Source organism: Ranitomeya imitator, chromosome 6 (assembly GCF_032444005.1).
Source record: "Ranitomeya imitator isolate aRanImi1 chromosome 6, aRanImi1.pri, whole genome shotgun sequence".
NCBI lineage: Eukaryota > Metazoa > Chordata > Amphibia > Anura > Dendrobatidae > Ranitomeya > Ranitomeya imitator.
The window spans coordinates 49284632-49304961 of NC_091287.1; the positions used below are offsets into that span (position 1 = coordinate 49284632).

Here is a 20330-nt window from a genome sequence, read left to right on the forward strand (position 1 = left end):
TGCCGGCCGGCAGATTCGTTCCAAAGTGCATTTTGATCACTGAGATATAACCTATCTCAGTGATCAAAATAAAAAAATAGTAAATGACACCCCCCCCCCTTTGTCACCCCCATAGGTAGGGACAATAAAAAAAATAAAGAATTTTTTTTTTTTTTTTTTCACTAAGGTTAGAATAGGGGTAGGGGTAGGGTTAGGGGTAGGGTTAGGGTTAGGGTTAGGGGTAGGGTTAGGGGTAGGGTTAGGGGTAGGGTTAGGGGTAGGGTTAGGGTTAGGGGTAGGGTTAGGGGTAGGGTTAGGGTTAGGGGTAGGGTTAGGGGTAGGGTTAGGGTTAGGGGTAGGGTTAGGGGTAGGGTTAGGGTATTTTCAGCCATTTTAACCCTAAAAAAATTCCTAGAAAACACACAGACTCTGGCTAGAAAACTGCATCAAAAAAACGCATCAAAAAACGCATCAAAAAACGCATCAAAAACGGACCAAAAAAGGACCAAAAAAAGGACCTGCGTTTTCTGCCAAGAGCTGCAGTTTTTTAAAAAACAGTCAGGAAAAAAAAAGGATGGAAATCCTGAACGTGTGAACATACCCTTAAACTTTTAACACGCATGCAGTTTTGAACTTTAATCACAAGATGCATTTTCCAGATTTTTTGCATGTACTGTTTGAAATGCTTAAAAGACTTTTACTTTTTAGGTTATTAAAGTGAATTTTGCAACAAAAAGGGCTTTTCTTCTCTGCAGAAATAGCAGTTGCTTTTTATCAGTAATGGTCTTTCATAATAATAATAATCTTTCATGTCTGAAAAAGTTAAAAATAATAATTTGTTAACCATTTTTCGTTTACTTAGACTGTTCTTAATAGTCCCCTTAGGGAACTTGAAGCTGCAATTGTCCGGCCGTAGGCAGAGTTTCAAAGGAGCTTTGTAATGAAAAGCACAGAGGATTTCAACAAACCACGGCTGTCATTGCAATCCACTGGTGACGGGCGTGCCAATGGGCACATGGAACGACGCGCACCCATGCTTATTCTTGGAAAATGCCGCTGTCAGAGATTGACAGCAGTATTTAACGGGTTTACAACCACAGACAGGGCTCCATTCTGCCCACAGTTGTTATAGGCAGGTCCTGGCTTTAACACAAGGCCATGATCTGCCGGGTATGGGGCGAGCTCGCCCTGTGGGAAGGCTCCATGCACCCACTTCTGACTTGCGCCGTACATGTACGGCACATGTCGTCTAGAGATTAAAGATGCCCTTTACCATAGATGTCAGGGATGCATAACTGTACTCACCCCTGATATCCTTTTACCACTAAAATTGCGGTAATTACAGTGACATACTGAGTCTGAGCTTCAGACTACCACTCTCTGTCATTTGGTATATGGGGGGACAGTAGCAGGACCAATAGTAAATGTGTTTGCTTCATCCAAAAAATTGTGAAGATCTGCATAAAAGAATGTGCCTAATAAAATAAGATGATGGACGACTGAAATAAAGCATAAAAAATAATGAAAGGGATACTGTCACCAGTTTTGTTCTGTATCAACTAAAACTATGACCTTAATCATAGTTATCTCCTATCCATAGGATAAGGGCTCTGGAACCCAGGAACCAAGCTCTGCAGAGTCATCCTTGGAGAGAGCAGAGGTGCGTATGATCAATCTCTGCTCCATTCATTCGCTATGGGACTGCCGGAGAAAGCGAAGCACAGTCCTATAGACAATGAATGGAGTGGAGGTAAAGCATCTGCATCTTTACTCCTTTGAGACCCCAGTTCCCAAGCTCCAGAGCCCTGCTACTCTTGGGATTAGATCGCGGGGGTCCCAGCGGATTGATCCTCAGTGATCGGTGAGCAATCCAATTAATGTTTGCAAGTTTATGGCAGAAATCCTGCAGAGAACACTAGGGTAAATCTCGTGATCAGTCCCCTCTTTACCTGGAGGACGACTGACGACCACCTCTTTAGCCAAGTGGGTTTGCTTACAAATGGTTTGTCCTACTGCAGACCAGTCAGAAGGGAGAGGCTTCTGCTGCAGCCATCTGTACAGCTACACCTGGGACATGTTTCTCAGTATGAGAACATAAATAGAATTGAAAGGAATGAGGAGATTATGGAAAGAATTGCTGGAATATTTTTCAATATCTGCTGTATCTGTGCTTAGTGTTCCTTTACATGGGAATTTAATCAGCAGAAGATAATCTACTGGGGAATTCCCTGCTGAGAACAAGTGCCCTTTCTTTCTTTGCACAAGGATTTGCATTTTTTTGGACCCTGGGAAAAATTGATTTCTTTTTTTTTTTTAAACCATTTAATGTGTTTATTCAGATTTATGGGAATTGAAAAAAAACAAACAAACAAGATAACATTTCAAAACAAAGAGTAATAAACAGAGTGATGAAGGGCGCAAAGATAAAATTTAAGGACCCTTGCTGTGTGCGGCTGTAAGGCAAAGATTAGAAGCCAGAATCATAGAAAAAGCAAAATAAAAATGGAGCCCCCTGCTGGTCATTCTCACAACTGGCTATACTTTTTGCATGTAAGAAAAATAAAGGCACTTACACATTGTCTTGTGGATCCACAATACTTACTGAGCTCTGGACTTGCACTAGACAAAATATTAAATCAAGGTGTTATTCTTCCCCCAAACAGATTCTCTGTGGCATGCTCCATCACATGTAAGGTAGTTTCTATATTACACGCACCACTCCAGCAGTTGTTGTTTTTTTTCCAGCGCTGGAGTGGTGCTTTAAGCGTAAGTCCCCTACGCCCAGTCGCATACTCACCCTCCGGCATCTTCACCCTTTTTCGATGACGATCCAGTCCCGCGGCGCCATCTTGTGAGTGTAGGCTCTGTCTGGTCAGAAGCTGCGTCACAAGCTATCAATGCCAGTCTATGACACCCAGAACGAGGATCTCATAGACTTGTATTGATAAGTGACCTCTGCGTCGCTATACGAGACACTGGAGCTGCCGGCAAATCACTTTTTGCCGGAGACTGACTGAATCGACGGAGGAAACTGATGAAGGGAGCATAAGGTGAGTATGAGAAAGGGGGCAGGGGGATTATATTTGAGTCACACTACCGTACCTTACGGCCGAGTGCTTTGAGATAAAAGATCGCTTAGCACTCGGCCCAGTGTTACTCTGTGGTGCCGCTCAGATCTGCAATTATTTTCTAATGCTGATTCGGCATGCAAGAACAATCGCAACATGCTGCAATTGGCACCGAGGCTCCGTTCACTCGCACCCATATAAGTCTATTGGTACGTGCGAAACATCGCGCTGCGCTCGGATGTCACCCAAGTGCAGTGCGATATACGCTGATGCCGGCAACAAAGGAAACGGAGAAATTAATTTCTCTGTCTCCTCCACAGTTGTGCCCTGATCCTCTCATGGGGGCGCATCGGAGCACAGACACTCGGCTCCCACTCGCTGCAGAGCATGAGCCGAGTGTCACTAGAATATCGCATCCGATGCTATACGCTAGTGTGACTACAGCCTTAAAGCACCACTCCATCGGTTCAAATAAAAAAAAAACACTGGTGTGGTGCCTTAAGCTAGGGTCACTTGGTAGTATATTCTCTCATCACAACATGGTCACTTGTGCAAACCACACACTGGTCAGTGTGATCCGATTTTCTCAGATGAGGAGAAGATGGGGAAACAAATTTTATGGTCATATGACTGGATTAAATGAATGAAACATACGCTAGTGGTGCATGCACCGTACATTGGGTTACTCACAATAATGGTATTCCGACTCATGGCCCCATGGAATACAAGGTTATCATCGCTGGCATGAAGGCGGCGCAGGCGTGCGCAGGCTGGCCGGGACACCAGTGACACGAGAACAGTACATGTGCTGCGGGCAGGCACCATTTCTAATGTCATTCATACAAAAATATGATTCTAGAATGGAGATTTATAGATCTGAATAGAAGAACTAAAATCTGTGACAAGCACATGGGAATGAAGTGCATAGTGCTTATGTGATAACTGCAGTGTACTGATCATTAGATCAATTAGATTATGCATCCTTAGGGAATAAAACTAAATCACAAAGCCACAAAAAGAAGACTAAAAATCCTCCAAAAATTTAAGAATTAATGCAGCAAAAACAGGGGCAGCAGTATCCAACTAATGCACTATGAGGATGCAGCAAACCCATATAGTAAAGATGGCGGCAACACAGGAGCAAAATACTGGTGAGACAACCACTCACAACCTACCAACTCATGGAGGGGGTGATGGCTTGGGGTTAAATTGCACAAAAGCTGCTCGTCTAGGGCGCTGATCACACACAAGTAGTGCACAGTGTCTGGCTTACAGCCTATTAATGACGCCCATACTATTAGATCAGGCGGGCTGCCCAGCACTATCGAAGTGGAATCTCTTGGAATTTTTTCCAGTCCTTAAAATTATGTTGCAATCATCAGTGTAAAATGACAGGCAAACCACACAGGTCATACATCTAGCAGCAGATCTGCCAATGCCCCAAGAAAAGAAAACATTGCAAAAGCTGCTGAAGTGACGTTCTGGGAAGTAGCTGCTCACAAAAGCAAGCAGATGGTTGTGGACAAGGTTCAGTGAGCAGGGGAGCCCACAGGAAGCTGGTAGGTACATGATACTGGTACCAGGAGTGGTCTGACAACATGTGCACACTCTAGATCAGGGCTCCCCAACCTGTAGCTCGGGAGCCACATGTGGCTCGCGGCCCCATGAATTGTGGCTCGCGACTGTTTGCCAGCTTGATGCATTAGGTCCAGGTCTAGCAAACAGGTATGAAGACTGCATCTCAAAATGGTGAATTCTGTGAGTAGCCCTGCACAGAATTGCAGATCTGGATGCACATGTATTGGTCTTAGGGGTTTAGAGATGTTTTAGGTATGGTACGCTGGAGGTTTGTACTACCTATTAGAGGAGGTGCTCAAAGCTGGATGTGACAGTGTGTTGGGAGAATACTGAATGGGGGTATTGTGTGAACCCCTGGATCTCGGTGTAGTGCTCTGGAGTGTTTTCTGTAGAAAAGCTTTGGTTATCATTATACCTGTAATGGGCGCTTTGGTTGACACTACTTTGAAGGGGGGCGGGAGCTGGATGTGGCTCACGACCCTCTCTCAGTTCTGAATGTGGCCCGCGACCTTCTCTCTAAGCTGAATGTGGCTCTCAAGGTCAGAAAGGTTGGGGACCACTGCTCTAGATGGACCTCCCCTAACAGCAAAAAGTAGTGTGTATCATATTAGCTAGAAAAGTAGTATTAGGTCGACGTCACACTACCGTGTTTTACGGACGTAAGAGAGGTGCTGAAAATACGGATTGCATACGGTACAATGCTTCTCTATGCCCCAGCTCCTATCTGCCATATTTTACTGATCCGTATTATACGGCTTTCTACGGCCGTAGAAAAACGCAGCATGCTGCGTTTGTCACCGTATTGTACAAAAAATACACCAATGAAAGTCTATGGGGGCCAGAAAAATATGGATTACACACGGACCAACAGTGTGACTTGCGAGAAATACGCAGCGGTGTTAGAGAGAAAAGCCGGCAATTCAGTGCGGTGTACAGTAAAATCACACTGACAGGTTAGAATAGAATAGCTAAAATAAATGTCTACACATAGAATAGGGGTAGATATATATTTATATATATATATATATGTATGTCAGTGAGACACATATATATATATATATATATTAATATTCCATACAGCGCTAGATAGCTTAAAAGCCGGTAATTCAATTGCCGGCTTTTGCTATCTCCTTCACAAACCCGACATGATATGAGACATGGTTTACATACAGTAAACCATCTCATATCCATTTTTTTTGCATATTCCACACTACTAATGTTAGTAGTGTGTATGTGCAAAATTTGGCCGTTCTAGCTATTAACTTAAATGGTTAAATCGCGGAAAAAAATGGCGTGGGTCCCGCGCAATTTTCTCCACCAGAATGGTAAAGCCAGTGACTGAGGGCAGATATTAATAGCCTGGAGAGGGTCCATGGTTATTGGCCCCCCCCTGGCTAAAACCATCTGCCCCCAGCCACCCCAGAAAAGGCACATCTGGAAGATGCGCCTATTCTGGCACTTGGCCACTCTCTTCCCATTCCCGTGTAGCGGTGGGATATGGGGTAATGAAGGGTTAATGCCACCTTGCTATTGTAACGTGACATTAAGCCAGATTAATAATGGAGAGGCGTCAATTATGACACCTATCCATTATTAATCCAATAGTATGAAATGGTTAAAAACACACACATTATTACAAAGTCTTTTAATGAAATACACAGGTTTTTGTAATATTTTATTATACTGGTAATCCACCTGAAGACCCTTGTTCTGTAAAAAAGGTAAAATAAAAAAACAATATCCCATACCTTCCGTTGTTCTGTCACATCCAACGATGTAAATCCATCTGAAGGGGTTAACTAATTTTAGAAGCAGAAGCTCTGCTAATGCAGCTGTGCTCCTGCCGGTAAAACCCCAGGGAATGAATGGAATGTAGGTCAATGACCTGTAGTTACCTTCAGTAGCGGTGATGCGCCCTCTGCTGGATGTCCTCATATGAACTCGAGCCTGGGAAATTTTCAGAATATTTTCCCACGCTCCATTCATTCCACGGGGTTTTAGGCTGGGTTCACACTACGTTGTGTGAACCCGTTTAACGGACTACGTTACACCGCGGCATAACGCGGTGTAACGTAATCCGTTAACGCTGCCATTACAAGCAATGGCGAGCTCATCGCTAGCGCACGCCCACAATGGGCGTGCGCTAGCGATGTGCCATCATTGAGTGACGGACCCGAGATGCCGCCTGCAGCGTTTCTGGGTCCGTCACTGCTAGCGCACCACTAGCGCAGATGGAGCTAGCAGAAGCTCCATCTGCGCTAGCGCTGTGCAAGCACCGGCACTTGCGTTAGTGCAGTCCGTTTAATGGATATGTTGAACAGACTGCACTAACGTAGTTTGAACCTAGCCTTAGGCCAGTCTCACACGTCCAGATAATTCCGGTACCGGAAAAATCGGTACCGGAATTATCCGTGTCCGTGTGCCGGGGCGTTTCTGTGGCGCCCGTGTGCCCACTGGGTACCACACGCACCGTGCTGGGTACCACACGCACCGTGCCGGAGCGCTGTCCCCTGCATCTGGTGCTGAAGCCCCATTCATATCTTCCCTGCAGCAGCGTTTGCTGTAGAGAAGATATGAATAATTGTGTGTAAAATCAAGATCCAGGTCTCCACCCCCTGTGCGGCCCCCCCGCTGTGATTAAAATGCTTACCCAGCTCCCTCGCTGGCTGGCGCTGCTTCTTGTCCTGGCCGCACCTTGTACTGCATGAGCGGTCACGTGGGGCCACCGATTACAGTCATGAATATGCGCTCCACCTCCCATAGGGGTGGAGCTGCATATTCATTGTTGTAAATGAGCTACCCCACGTGACCGCTCATACAGTAGAAGGTGCTGCCAGGACAGGACGCTGCGATGGAGTCGGGAGCCGGGTGAGTATTTTAATCATTTAATCCAAAATGCATTGGGAAGTGTCCGGAAAAAAACGCGGCAAAAACGCGGCAAAACCGCTGCAAAAACGCGTCAAAACCACGGCAAAATCGCGGCAAAAACGCATGCGGTTTTCTTGCGGATTTCTTGCAGAAAATGTCCGGAAGTCTCAGGAATTTTCTGCGAGAAATCCTGAACGTGTGCACATAGCCTAAATGTTGTGTGAAACCTGAGAAGCCTCTTGTGCTGCTGGAGATCAGATATCAGTGTTTTGGCTTCTCAGGCTCATTGCCCCTGAATGCGTCACACCTTTGACGATTAGAATTTGCTGTTTTTATTCATCCCAATTGTTTTTTTTAGCTTGTTTTGTGAATAGCTAGTGCTAAATTTGTGAATTTGTCATAGAAGGTTTTGTTAGAAATAAGAGTGTGCTTCTCAGGCACATTGCGCCCTAACACATATTCTCTCTCTTGCTTCTGCTTTTCTTATGAAATGGCGAGGAGAATATTTGACTTGTCCAATGCCCTTCATGTTGAGCAAGTGCAAAATATACTGCTTGATGATGATGAGACAGACCCCTTAGGCCGGCGTCACACTGGCGAGTTTTACGGACGTATGAGCGCAGTAAAATACATCCGTAAAATACGCATAACACACGGCCCAATTATTCTCTATGACCCTGCTCCTATCAGCCGTATTTAACGGATCCGTATTATACGGTCTTCTACGGCCGTAGAAAATCGCAGCATGCTGCTTTTGTCACCGTATTGCGCAAAAAAATACGCCAATGAAAGTCTATGGGGGCGAGAAAAATACGGATTACACACGGACCAGCAGTGTGACTTACGAGAAATACGCAGCGGTGTTCTATAGAAAAGCCGACAATTCAGCGCGGTGTACAGTAAAATCACACTGACAGCTTACAGTAGAATAGGTAGAATAAATGTGTACACATAGAATAGGTGTATATATATATATATATATATATATATATATATATATATATATATATCAGTGAGACACATATATGTATATATATTAATACTAGATTGTGGCCCGATTCTAACGCATCGGGTATTCTAGAATATGCATGTCCCCGTAGTATATGGACAATGATGATTCCAGAATTCGCAGCAGACTGTGCCTGTCGCTGATTGGTCGAGGCAACCTTTATGACATCATCGTCGCCATGGCAACCATTATGACATCTACGTCGATACTGTGCCCGTCGCTGAATCAGAAACGTGAGATGTCTACGTCCTTTATGACATCATCGTCGCTGTGCCCGTTGCTGATTGGTCGAGGCCTGGCGGCCTCGACCAATCAGAGACGCGGGATGTCTACGTTCTTTATGACATCATCGTCGCTGTGCCCGTCGCTGATTGGTCGAGGCCTGGCGGCCTCGACCAATCAGAGACGCGGGATTTCTACGTCGATGCTGTGCCGGTCTCTGATTGGTCGAGGCCTGGCGGCCTCGACCAATCAGAGACACGGGATTTCCAGGACAGACAGACAGACAGAAAGACAGACAGACAGACGGAAAAACCCTTAGGCAATTATATATATAGATTTCATACAGCGCTAGATAGCTTTAAAGCCGGTAATTCAATTGCCGGCTTTTCATTTCTCCTTCCTAAACCTGACGTGATATGAGACCTGGTTTACATACAGTAAACCATCTCATATCACCATTTTTTTTTGCATATTCCACACTACTAATGTCAGTAGTGTGTATGTGCAAAATTTGGGCGCTGTAGCTATTAAATTAAAGGGTTAAATGGCGGAAAAAATTGGCGTGGGCTCCCGCACAATTTTCTCCGCCAGAGTAGTAAAGCCAGTGACTGAGGGCAGATATTAATAGCCTGGAGAGGGTCCACGGTTATTGCCCCCGCCCCCCCCCCCCCCCCCCCCGGCTAAAAACATCTGCCCCCAGCCACCCCAGAAAAGGCACATCTGGAAGATGCGCCTATTCTGGCACTTGGCCACTCTCTTCCCATTCCCATGTAGTGGAATATGCAAAAAAAATGGATATGAGATGTTTTACTGTATGTAAACCATGTCTCATATCATGTCGGGTTTGTGGAGGAGAAAGCAAAAGCCGGCAATTGAATTACCCGCTTTTAAGCTATCTAGCGCTGGATGATATATTAATATATATATATATGTCTCACTGACATATATATATATAGCGAGAGAGAGAGACAGTATATATGTTTTTACGATTTTTGAGCACATGGATCCATTGTATGTCCGTATGTCGTTTTGCAAGCCTGCGAGAAAATCGCGCAGAATGGATGCCATACGGATTACATACGGAGGATGCCATGCGCAAAATACACTGACACACCCTGCCTACAGATGACATACGGATCACTATTTTGGGGACTTTTCTGCGTATTACGGCCGTAAATAACGGACCGTATTTTTATACGCTGAGTGTGAGGCCGGCCTTAACCCCTTTCTGACCTTTGACGTACTATCCCGTCGAGGTGACCTGGGCCTATCTGACCCTCGACGGGATAGTACGTCATAGCGATCGGCCGCGCTCACGGTGGGAGTGCGGCCGATCGCGGCCGGGTGTCAGCTGCCTATCGCAGCTGACATCCGACACTATGTGCCAGGAGCGGTCACGGACCGCCCCCGTCACACCGCGATCAAACATGATCGCGGTGTGCCGGCGGTATAGGGAAGCATCGCGCAGGGAGGGGGCTTCCCTGAGACCCCCGCAGCAACGCGATGTGATCGCATTGCTGCGAGGGTCTCCTACCTCCTTCCTCGCTGCAGGCCCGGATCCAAAATGGCTGCGGCATCCGGGTCCTGCAGGGAGGGAAGTGGCTTACCAAGTGCCTGCTCAGAGCAGGCGCTTGGTAAGCCTGCAGTGCTGCAAGTCAGATCGCTAATCTGACAGAGTGCTGTGCAAACTGTCAGATCAGTGATCTGTGATGTCCCCCCCTGGGACAAAGTAAAAAAGTTAAAAAAAAATTTTTCCAAATGTGTAAAAAAAAACAAAAAAAACAAACATAAATAATGAAAAAATATATATATATATTATTCCCATAAATACATTTCTTTATCTAAATAAAAAAAACAAACAATAAAAGTACACATATTTAGTATCGCCGCGTCCGTAATGACCCAACCTATAAAACTGTCCCACTAGTTAACCCCTTCAGTAAACACCGTAAGAAAAAAAAAGAGGCAAAAAACAACGCTTTATTATCATACCGCTGAACAAAAAGTGGAATAACACGCGATCAAAAAGACTGATATAAATAATCATGGGACCGCTGAAAACGTCATCTTGTCCCGCAAAAAACGTGCTGCCATACAGCATCATCAGAAAAAAAATAAAAAAGTTACAGTCCTCAGAATAAAGCGATGCAAAAATAATTATTTTTTCTGTAAAATAGTTTTTATCGTATAAAAGTGCGAAACCATAAAAAAATGATATAAATGAGGTATCGCTGTAAACGAACTGACCCGAAGAATAAAACTCCTTTATCAATTTTACCCCAAAAGAAATTCATGAATAGCTGGTTTTTGGTCATTCTGCCTCACAAAAATTGGAATAAAAAGCGATTAAAAAAAGACACGTGCCCAAAAATGTTACCAATAAAAACGTCAACTCGTCCCGCAAAAAACAAGACCTCACATGACTCTGTGGACTCAAATATGGAAAAATTATAGCTCTCAAAATGTGGTAACGCAAAATATATTTTTTGCAATAAAAAGCGTCTTTCAGTGTGTGACGGCTGCAAATCATAAAAATCCGCTAAAAAACCCACTATAAAAGTAAATCAAACCCCCCTTCATCACCCCCTTAGTTAGGGAAAAATTAAAAAAATGTATTTATTTCCATGTTCCAGGGTTAGGGTTAGGGCTAGGTTAGGGCTAGGTTAGGGCTAGGGTTAGGGTTAGGGCTAAGGTTAGGGTTAGTGTTAGGGTTGGGGCTAGGGTTAAGGCTACAGTTAGGGTTGGGGCTAAAGTTAGGGTTAGGGTTGGGGCTAGGTTAGGGTTAGGGTTAGGGCTAAGGTTAGGGCTAGGGTTAGGGTTAGGGCTAAGGTTAGGGCTAGGGTTAGGGTTAAGGCTACAGTTAGGGTTGGGGCTAAAGTTAGGGTTAGGGTTGGGGCTAAAGTTAGGGTTAGGATTACATTTACGGTTGGGAATAGGGTTGGGATTAGGGTTAGGGGTGTGTCTGGGTTAGAGGTCTGGTTAGGGTTACCGTTGGGATTAAGGTTAGGGGTGTGTTTGGATTAGAGTTAGGGGTGTGTCTGGGTTAGAGGTGTGGTTAGGGTTACTGTTGGGATTAGGGTTAGGGGTATGTTTGGATTAGGGTTTCAGTTATAATTGGGGGGTTTCCACTGTTTAGGCACATCAGGGGGATCTCCAAACACGACATGGCGTCCAATCTCAATTCCAGCCAATTCTGCGTTGAAAAAGTAAAACAGTGCTCCTTCCCTTCCGAGCTCTCCCGTGTGCCCAAACAGGGGTTTACCCCAACATATGGGGTATCAGTGTACTCAGGACAAATAGGACAACAACTTTTGGGGTCCAATTTTTTCTGTTACCCGTGGAAAAATACAAAACTGGGGGCTAAAAAATAATTTTTGTGGGAAACAAAAAGATTTTCTATTTTCACGGTTCTGCGTTATAAACTGTAGTGAAACACTTGGGGGTTCAAAGTTCTCACAACACATCTAGATAAGTTCCTTGGGGGGTCTAGTTTCCAATATGGGGTCACTTTTTTAGACTGCAGTTTTTAGAATGGTGTCACACTTGGGTATTTTCTATCATATAGACCCCTCAAAATGACTTCAAATGAGATGTGGTCCCTAAAAAAAAATGGTGTTGTAAAAATGAGAAATTGCTGGTCAACTTTTAATCCTTATAACTCCCTAACAAAAAAAAATGTTGGTTCCAAAATTGTGCTGATGTAAAGTAGACATGTGGGAAATGTTACTTAGTAAGTATTTTGTGTGGCATATCTCTGTGATTTAAAGGGAACCTGTCACCCCGTTTTTTGAGATTGAGATAAAAATACTGTTAAATAGGGCCTGCGCTGTGCGTTACTATAGTGTATGTAGTGTACCCTGATTCCCCACCTATGCTGAGAAATACATTACCAAAGTCGCCGTTTTCGCCTGTCAATCAGGCTGGTCAGGTCGGGTGGGCGTGGTGACATCGCTCTTTTCTTCCCCAGCTTTCCGTTGATGGCGTAGTGGTGTGCGCATGTCGCAGTGACGAATCCACTGCGCGCACGTGAAGAAGCAGCGCGCGATCTGCGCTGTTACCCCCTGTCATCGGTGGGGCGGCCATCTTCCTGGGGCCGCGCGTGTGCAGATGGAGTGCTCTGCTGCACGGGGCTTCAGGAAAATGGCCGCGGGATGCCGCGCGTGCGCAGAAGAGATTGCGGTGGCCATTTTCCCAAAGCCGAGATGCAAACTCGTCACTGCGACATGCGCACACCACTACGCCACCAACGGAAAGCTGGGGAAGAAAAGAGCGATGTCACCACGCCCATCCGACCTGACCAGCCTGATTGACAGGCGAAAACGGCGACTTTGGTAATGTATTTCTCAGCATAGGTGGGGAATTAGGGTACACTACATACACTATAGTAACGCACAGCGCAGGCCCTATTTAACAGTATTTATATCTCAATCTCAAAAAACGGGGTGACAGGTTCCCTTTAATTGCATAAAAATTCAAAGTTGGAAAATTGCGAAATTTTCAAAATTTTCGCCAAATTTCCGATTTTTTCACAAACAAGCGCAGGTAATATCAAAGAAATTTTACCACTATCATGAAGTACAATATGTCACGAGAAAACAATGTCAGAATCACCGGGATCCGTTGAAGCGTTCCAGAGTTATAACTTCATAAAGGGACAGTGGTCAGAATTGTAAAAATTGGCCCGGTCCATAACGTGCAAACCACCCTTGGGGGTAAAGGGGTTAATGACTTCTTTTTATTACTTTATGGAGAAAAAATGGAAATAAAACCCTTATGTCAGATAGAAGTGAACAGTTTTGGATGTAAAATCCTGTCAGAAAATAAAAATCTTTCACTTTCATTTTCTGGAAAGCGCATAGCTGATTCCTGAAGTGTTTTGGGCCACCTGGGATTCCGTAGGTCTTTCTGACACATGCGCAGAAGGTCGTCCCCGGCCGGCAGTATCATGGTGAGCCGTATTCGGTTGAATTCTGTGCTGAGGGCCGCCGGCCGGGCCCTGAGCACCACCGCCGGGAGGAAGCAGCGGCCGCTGGTGGCGGAGAAGGCAGGTGAGGCCTCCCCTCCGTGTTTCCCAGCAGTAGCTATCGCACCCTCCGCCCTGGTCACAGTGTGGAGGTCACTGCTGCCGTCACACGTGTGGTGTCCTGTCACGTAGACTGGTGCGAAGCTGCTGGGATATGTAGTGCCTCTACCACTCTGCAGTCTTCATAGGCTGCCTTGCCTGCTTCCTTTGTTGTTCCGACTGGAAATATGCAAATTGATAACTGGGCACCCACTTTAACAATGCAGCCCCCACACGCTGACTGTATACAATAGTAACACCTAGTTTGTCGGTTAAACACTTCCAAGAGGAATAACAGAGGAACGGTTATTATTGTGGTTATATTATGGAAGTTGCAAGTAGATGCCCTGCCTCAGGCGTGGCGCCCCCTGCATCACATGGAGTCACAAGTAGATGCCCTGCCTCAGGCGTGGCGCCCCCTGCATCACATGGAGTCACAAGTAGATGCCCTGCCTCAGGCGTGGCGCCCCCTGCATCACATGGAGTCACAAGTAGATGCCCTGCCTCAGGCGTGGCGCCCCCTGCATCACATGGAGTCACAAGTAGATGCCCTGCCTCAGACGTGGCGTCCCCTGCATCACGTGGAGTCACAAGTAGATGCCCTGCCTCAGGCGTGGCGCCCCCTGCATCACATGGAGTCACAAGTAGATGCCCTGCCTCAGGCGTGGCGCCCCCTGCATCACGTGGAGTCACAAGTAGATGCCCTGCCTCAGGCGTGGCGCCCCCTGCATCACGTGGAGTCACAAGTAGATGCCCTGCCTCAGACGTGGCGCCCCCTGCATCACGTGGAGTCACAAGTAGATGCCCTGCCTCAGGTTTGGCGCCCCCTGCATCACGTGGAGTCACAAGTAGATGCCCTGCCTCAGGTGTGGCGCCCCCTGCATCACGTGGAGTCACAAGTAGATGTCCTGCCTCAGACGTGGCGCCCCCTGCATCACGTGGAGTCACAAGTAAATGCCCTGCCTCAGACGTGGCGTCCCCCTGCATCACATGGTTACAAGTAAATGCCCTGCCTCAGACGTGGCGTCCCCCTGCATCACATGGTCACAAGTAGATGCCCTGCCTCAGACGTGGCGCCCCCTGCATCACATGATCACAAGTAGATGTCCTGCCTCAGGCGTGGCGTCCCCCTGCATCACATGATCACAAGTAGATGTCCTGCCTCAGGCGTGGCGTCCCCCTGCCTCACATAGTCACAGGTAGATGCCCTGCTTCAGGCGTGGCGCCCCCCTGCCTCACGTGGAGTCACAAGTAGATGCCCTGCCTCAGACGTGGCGTCCCCCTGCCTCACGTGGAGTCACAAGTAGATGCCTTGCCTCAGACGTGACGTCCCCCTGCCTCACGTGGAGTCACAAGTAGATGCCCTGCGTCAGACGTGGCATTCCCCTGCATCACATAGTCACAAGTAGATGCCCTGCCTCAGGCGTGGCGTCCCCCTGCATCACATGGAGTCACAAGTAGATGCCCTGCCTCAGACGTGGCGTCCCCCTGCCTCACGTGGAGTCACAAGTAGATGCCCTGCCTCAGGTGTGGCGTCCCCCTGCCTCACGTGGAGTCACAAGTAGATGCCCTGCATCAGATGTGGCGTTCCCCTGCCTCACGTGGAGTCACAAGTAGATGCCCTGCGTCAGACGTGGCGTTCCCCTGCCTCACGTGGAGTCACAAGTAGATGCCCTGCCTCAGACGTGGCGTCCCCCTGCCTCACGTGGAGTCACAAGTAGATGCCCTGCCTCAGGTGTGGCGTCCCCCTGCCTCACGTGGAGTCACAAGTAGATGCCCTGCATCAGATGTGGCATTCCCCTGCCTCACGTGGAGTTACAAGTAGATGCCCTGCGTCAGACGTGGCGTTCCCCTGCATCACATAGTCACAAGTAGATGCCCTGCCTCAGACGTGGCGTCCCCCTGCCTCACGTGGAGTCACAAGTAGATGCCCTGCGTCAGATGTGGCATTCCCCTGCCTCACGTGGAGTCACAAGTAGATGCCCTGCCTCAGGTGTGGCGTCCCCCTGCCTCACGTGGAGTCACAAGTAGATGCCCTGCATCAGATGTGGCATTCCCCTGCCTCACGTGGAGTCACAAGTAGATGCCCTGCGTCAGACGTGGCGTTCCCCTGCCTCACGTGGAGTCACAAGTAGATGCCCTGCCTCAGGCGTGGCGCCCCCTGCATCACATGGAGTCACAAGTAGATGCCCTGCCTCAGGCGTGGCGCCCCCTGCATCACATGGAGTCACAAGTAGATGCCCTGCCTCAGGCGTGGCGCCCCCTGCATCACGTGGAGTCACAAGTAGATGCCCTGCCTCAGGCGTGGCGCCCCCTGCATCACGTGGAGTCACAAGTAGATGCCCTGCCTCAGACGTGGCGCCCCCTGCATCACGTGGAGTCACAAGTAGATGCCCTGCCTCAGGTTTGGCGCCCCCTGCATCACGTGGAGTCACAAGTAGATGCCCTGCCTCAGGTGTGGCGCCCCCTGCATCACGTGGAGTCACAAGTAGATGTCCTGCCTCAGACGTGGCGCCCCCTGCATCACGTGGAGTCACAAGTAAATGCCCTGCCTCAGACGTGGCGTCCCCCTGCATCACATGGTCACAAGTAAATGCCCTGCCTCAGACGTGGCGTCCCCCTGCATCACATGGTCACAAGTAGATGCCCTGCCTCAGACGTGGCGCCCCCTGCATCACATGATCACAAGTAGATGTCCTGCCTCAGGCGTGGCGTCCCCCTGCATCACATGATCACAAGTAGATGTCCTGCCTCAGGCGTGGCGTCCCCCTGCATCACATGGTCACAAGTAGATGCCCTGCCTCAGACGTGGCGCCCCCTGCATCACATGATCACAAGTAGATGTCCTGCTTCAGGCGTGGCGTCCCCCTGCATCACATGATCACAAGTAGATGTCCTGCCTCAGGCGTGGCGTCCCCCTGCCTCACATGATCACAAGTAGATGTCCTGCCTCAGGCGTGGCGTCCCCCTGCATCACATGATCACAAGTAGATGTCCTGCCTCAGGCGTGGCGTCCCCCTGCATCACATGATCACAAGTAGATGTCCTGCCTCAGGCGTGGCGTCCCCCTGCCTCACATAGTCACAGGTAGATGCCCTGCTTCAGGCGTGGCGCCCCCCTGCCTCACATGGAGTCACAAGTAGATGCCCTGCCTCAGACGTGGCGTCCCCCTGCCTCACGTGGAGTCACAAGTAGATGCCCTGCCTCAGGTGTGGCGTCCCCCTGCCTCACGTGGAGTCACAAGTAGATGCCCTGCATCAGATGTGGCATTCCCCTGCCTCACGTGGAGTCACAAGTAGATGCCCTGCGTCAGACGTGGCGTTCCCCTGCCTCACGTGGAGTCACAAGTAGATGCCCTGCCTCAGACGTGGCGTCCCCCTGCCTCACGTGGAGTCACAAGTAGATGCCCTGCCTCAGGTGTGGCGTCCCCCTGCCTCACGTGGAGTCACAAGTAGATGCCCTGCATCAGATGTGGCATTCCCCTGCCTCACGTGGAGTTACAAGTAGATGCCCTGCGTCAGACGTGGCGTTCCCCTGCATCACATAGTCACAAGTAGATGCCCTGCCTCCGACGTGGCGTCCCCCTGCCTCACGTGGAGTCACAAGTAGATGCCCTGCGTCAGATGTGGCATTCCCCTGCCTCACGTGGAGTCACAAGTAGATGCCCTGCCTCAGGTGTGGCGTCCCCCTGCCTCACTTGGAGTCACAAGTAGATGCCCTGCATCAGATGTGGCATTCCCCTGCCTCACGTGGAGTCACAAGTAGATGCCCTGCGTCAGACGTGGCGTTCCCCTGCCTCACGTGGAGTCACAAGTAGATGCCCTGCCTCAGGCGTGGCGCCCCCTGCATCACATGGAGTCACAAGTAGATGCCCTGCCTCAGGCGTGGCGCCCCCTGCATCACATGGAGTCACAAGTAGATGCCCTGCCTCAGGCGTGGCGCCCCCTGCATCACGTGGAGTCACAAGTAGATGCCCTGCCTCAGGCGTGGCGCCCCCTGCATCACGTGGAGTCACAAGTAGATGCCCTGCCTCAGACGTGGCGCCCCCTGCATCACGTGGAGTCACAAGTAGATGCCCTGCCTCAGACGTGGCGCCCCCTGCATCACGTGGAGTCACAAGTAGATGCCCTGCCTCAGGTGTGGCGCCCCCTGCATCACGTGGAGTCACAAGTAGATGTCCTGCCTCAGACGTGGCGCCCCCTGCATCACGTGGAGTCACAAGTAAATGCCCTGCCTCAGACGTGGCGTCCCCCTGCATCACATGGTTACAAGTAAATGCCCTGCCTCAGACGTGGCGTCCCCCTGCATCACATGGTCACAAGTAGATGCCCTGCCTCAGACGTGGCGCCCCCTGCATCACATGATCACAAGTAGATGTCCTGCCTCAGGCGTGGCGTCCCCCTGCATCACATGATCACAAGTAGATGTCCTGCCTCAGGCGTGGCGTCCCCCTGCCTCACATAGTCACAGGTAGATGCCCTGCTTCAGGCGTGGCGCCCCCCTGCCTCACGTGGAGTCACAAGTAGATGCCCTGCCTCAGACGTGGCGTCCCCCTGCCTCACGTGGAGTCACAAGTAGATGCCTTGCCTCAGACGTGACGTCCCCCTGCCTCACGTGGAGTCACAAGTAGATGCCCTGCGTCAGACGTGGCATTCCCCTGCATCACATAGTCACAAGTAGATGCCCTGCCTCAGGCGTGGCGTCCCCCTGCATCACATGGAGTCACAAGTAGATGCCCTGCCTCAGACGTGGCGTCCCCCTGCCTCACGTGGAGTCACAAGTAGATGCCCTGCCTCAGGTGTGGCGTCCCCCTGCCTCACGTGGAGTCACAAGTAGATGCCCTGCATCAGATGTGGCATTCCCCTGCCTCACGTGGAGTCACAAGTAGATGCCCTGCGTCAGACGTGGCGTCCCCCTGCCTCACGTGGAGTCACAAGTAGATGCCCTGCCTCAGGTGTGGCGTCCCCCTGCCTCACGTGGAGTCACAAGTAGATGCCCTGCATCAGATGTGGCGTTCCCCTGCCTCACGTGGAGTCACAAGTAGATGCCCTGCCTCAGACGTGGCGTCCCCCTGCCTCACGTGGAGTCACAAGTAGATGCCCTGCCTCAGGTGTGGCGTCCCCCTGCCTCACGTGGAGTCACAAGTAGATGCCCTGCCTCAGACGTGGCGTCCCCCTGCCTCACGTGGAGTCACAAGTAGATGCCTTGCCTCAGACGTGACGTCCCCCTGCCTCACGTGGAGTCACAAGTAGATGCCCTGCGTCAGACGTGGCATTCCCCTGCATCACATAGTCACAAGTAGATGCCCTGCCTCAGGCGTGGCGTCCCCCTGCATCACATGGAGTCACAAGTAGATGCCCTGCCTCAGACGTGGCGTCCCCCTGCCTCACGTGGAGTCACAAGTAGATGCCCTGCCTCAGGTGTGGCGTCCCCCTGCCTCACGTGGAGTCACAAGTAGATGCCCTGCATCAGATGTGGCATTCCCCTGCCTCACGTGGAGTCACAAGTAGATGCCCTGCGTCAGACGTGGCGTCCCCCTGCCTCACGTGGAGTCACAAGTAGATGCCCTGCCTCAGGTGTGGCGTCCCCCTGCCTCACGTGGAGTCACAAGTAGATGCCCTGCATCAGATGTGGCGTTCCCCTGCCTCACGTGGAGTCACAAGTAGATGCCCTGCCTCAGACATGGCGTCCCCCTGCCTCACGTGGAGTCACAAGTAGATGCCCTGCCTCAGGTGTGGCGTCCCCCTGCCTCACGTGGAGTCACAAGTAGATGCCCTGCATCAGATGTGGCATTCCCCTGCCTCACGTGGAGTTACAAGTAGATGCCCTGCGTCAGACGTGGCGTTCCCCTGCATCACATAGTCACAAGTAGATGCCCTGCCTCAGACGTGGCGTCCCCCTGCCTCACGTGGAGTCACAAGTAGATGCCCTGCGTCAGATGTGGCATTCCCCTGCCTCACGTGGAGTCACAAGTAGATGCCCTGCCTCAGGTGTGGCGTCCCCCTGCCTCACGTGGAGTCACAAGTAGATGCCCTGCATCAGATGTGGCATTCCCCTGCCTCACGTGGAGTCACAAGTAGATGCCCTGCGTCAGACGTGGCGTTCCCCTGCCTCACGTGGAGTCACAAGTAGATGCCCTGCCTCAGGCGTGGCGCCCCCTGCATCACATGGAGTCACAAGTAGATGCCCTGCCTCAGGCGTGGCGCCCCCTGCATCACATGGAGTCACAAGTAGATGCCCTGCCTCAGGCGTGGCGCCCCCTGCATCACGTGGAGTCACAAGTAGATGCCCTGCCTCAGGCGTGGCGCCCCCTGCATCACGTGGAGTCACAAGTAGATGCCCTGCCTCAGACGTGGCGCCCCCTGCATCACGTGGAGTCACAAGTAGATGCCCTGCCTCAGGTTTGGCGCCCCCTGCATCACGTGGAGTCACAAGTAGATGCCCTGCCTCAGGTGTGGCGCCCCCTGCATCACGTGGAGTCACAAGTAGATGTCCTGCCTCAGACGTGGCGCCCCCTGCATCACGTGGAGTCACAAGTAAATGC

The 20330-nt window shown here is 49.9% G+C and overlaps 1 protein-coding gene across 1 annotated transcript in view; it reads left to right on the top strand.

The window, feature by feature from the left end:
* The first annotated feature begins 13637 nt into the window (after positions 1-13637).
* MTPAP (mitochondrial poly(A) polymerase) overlaps positions 13638-20330 on the top strand; it is a 42165-nt gene continuing 35472 nt past the window's right edge. Inside the window, exon 1 of the mRNA XM_069729638.1 lies at positions 13638-13772. Within this exon, the coding sequence (XP_069585739.1) occupies positions 13670-13772 (103 nt within the window). The 5' untranslated portion in view covers positions 13638-13669. The remainder of the gene's footprint in view (positions 13773-20330) is intronic.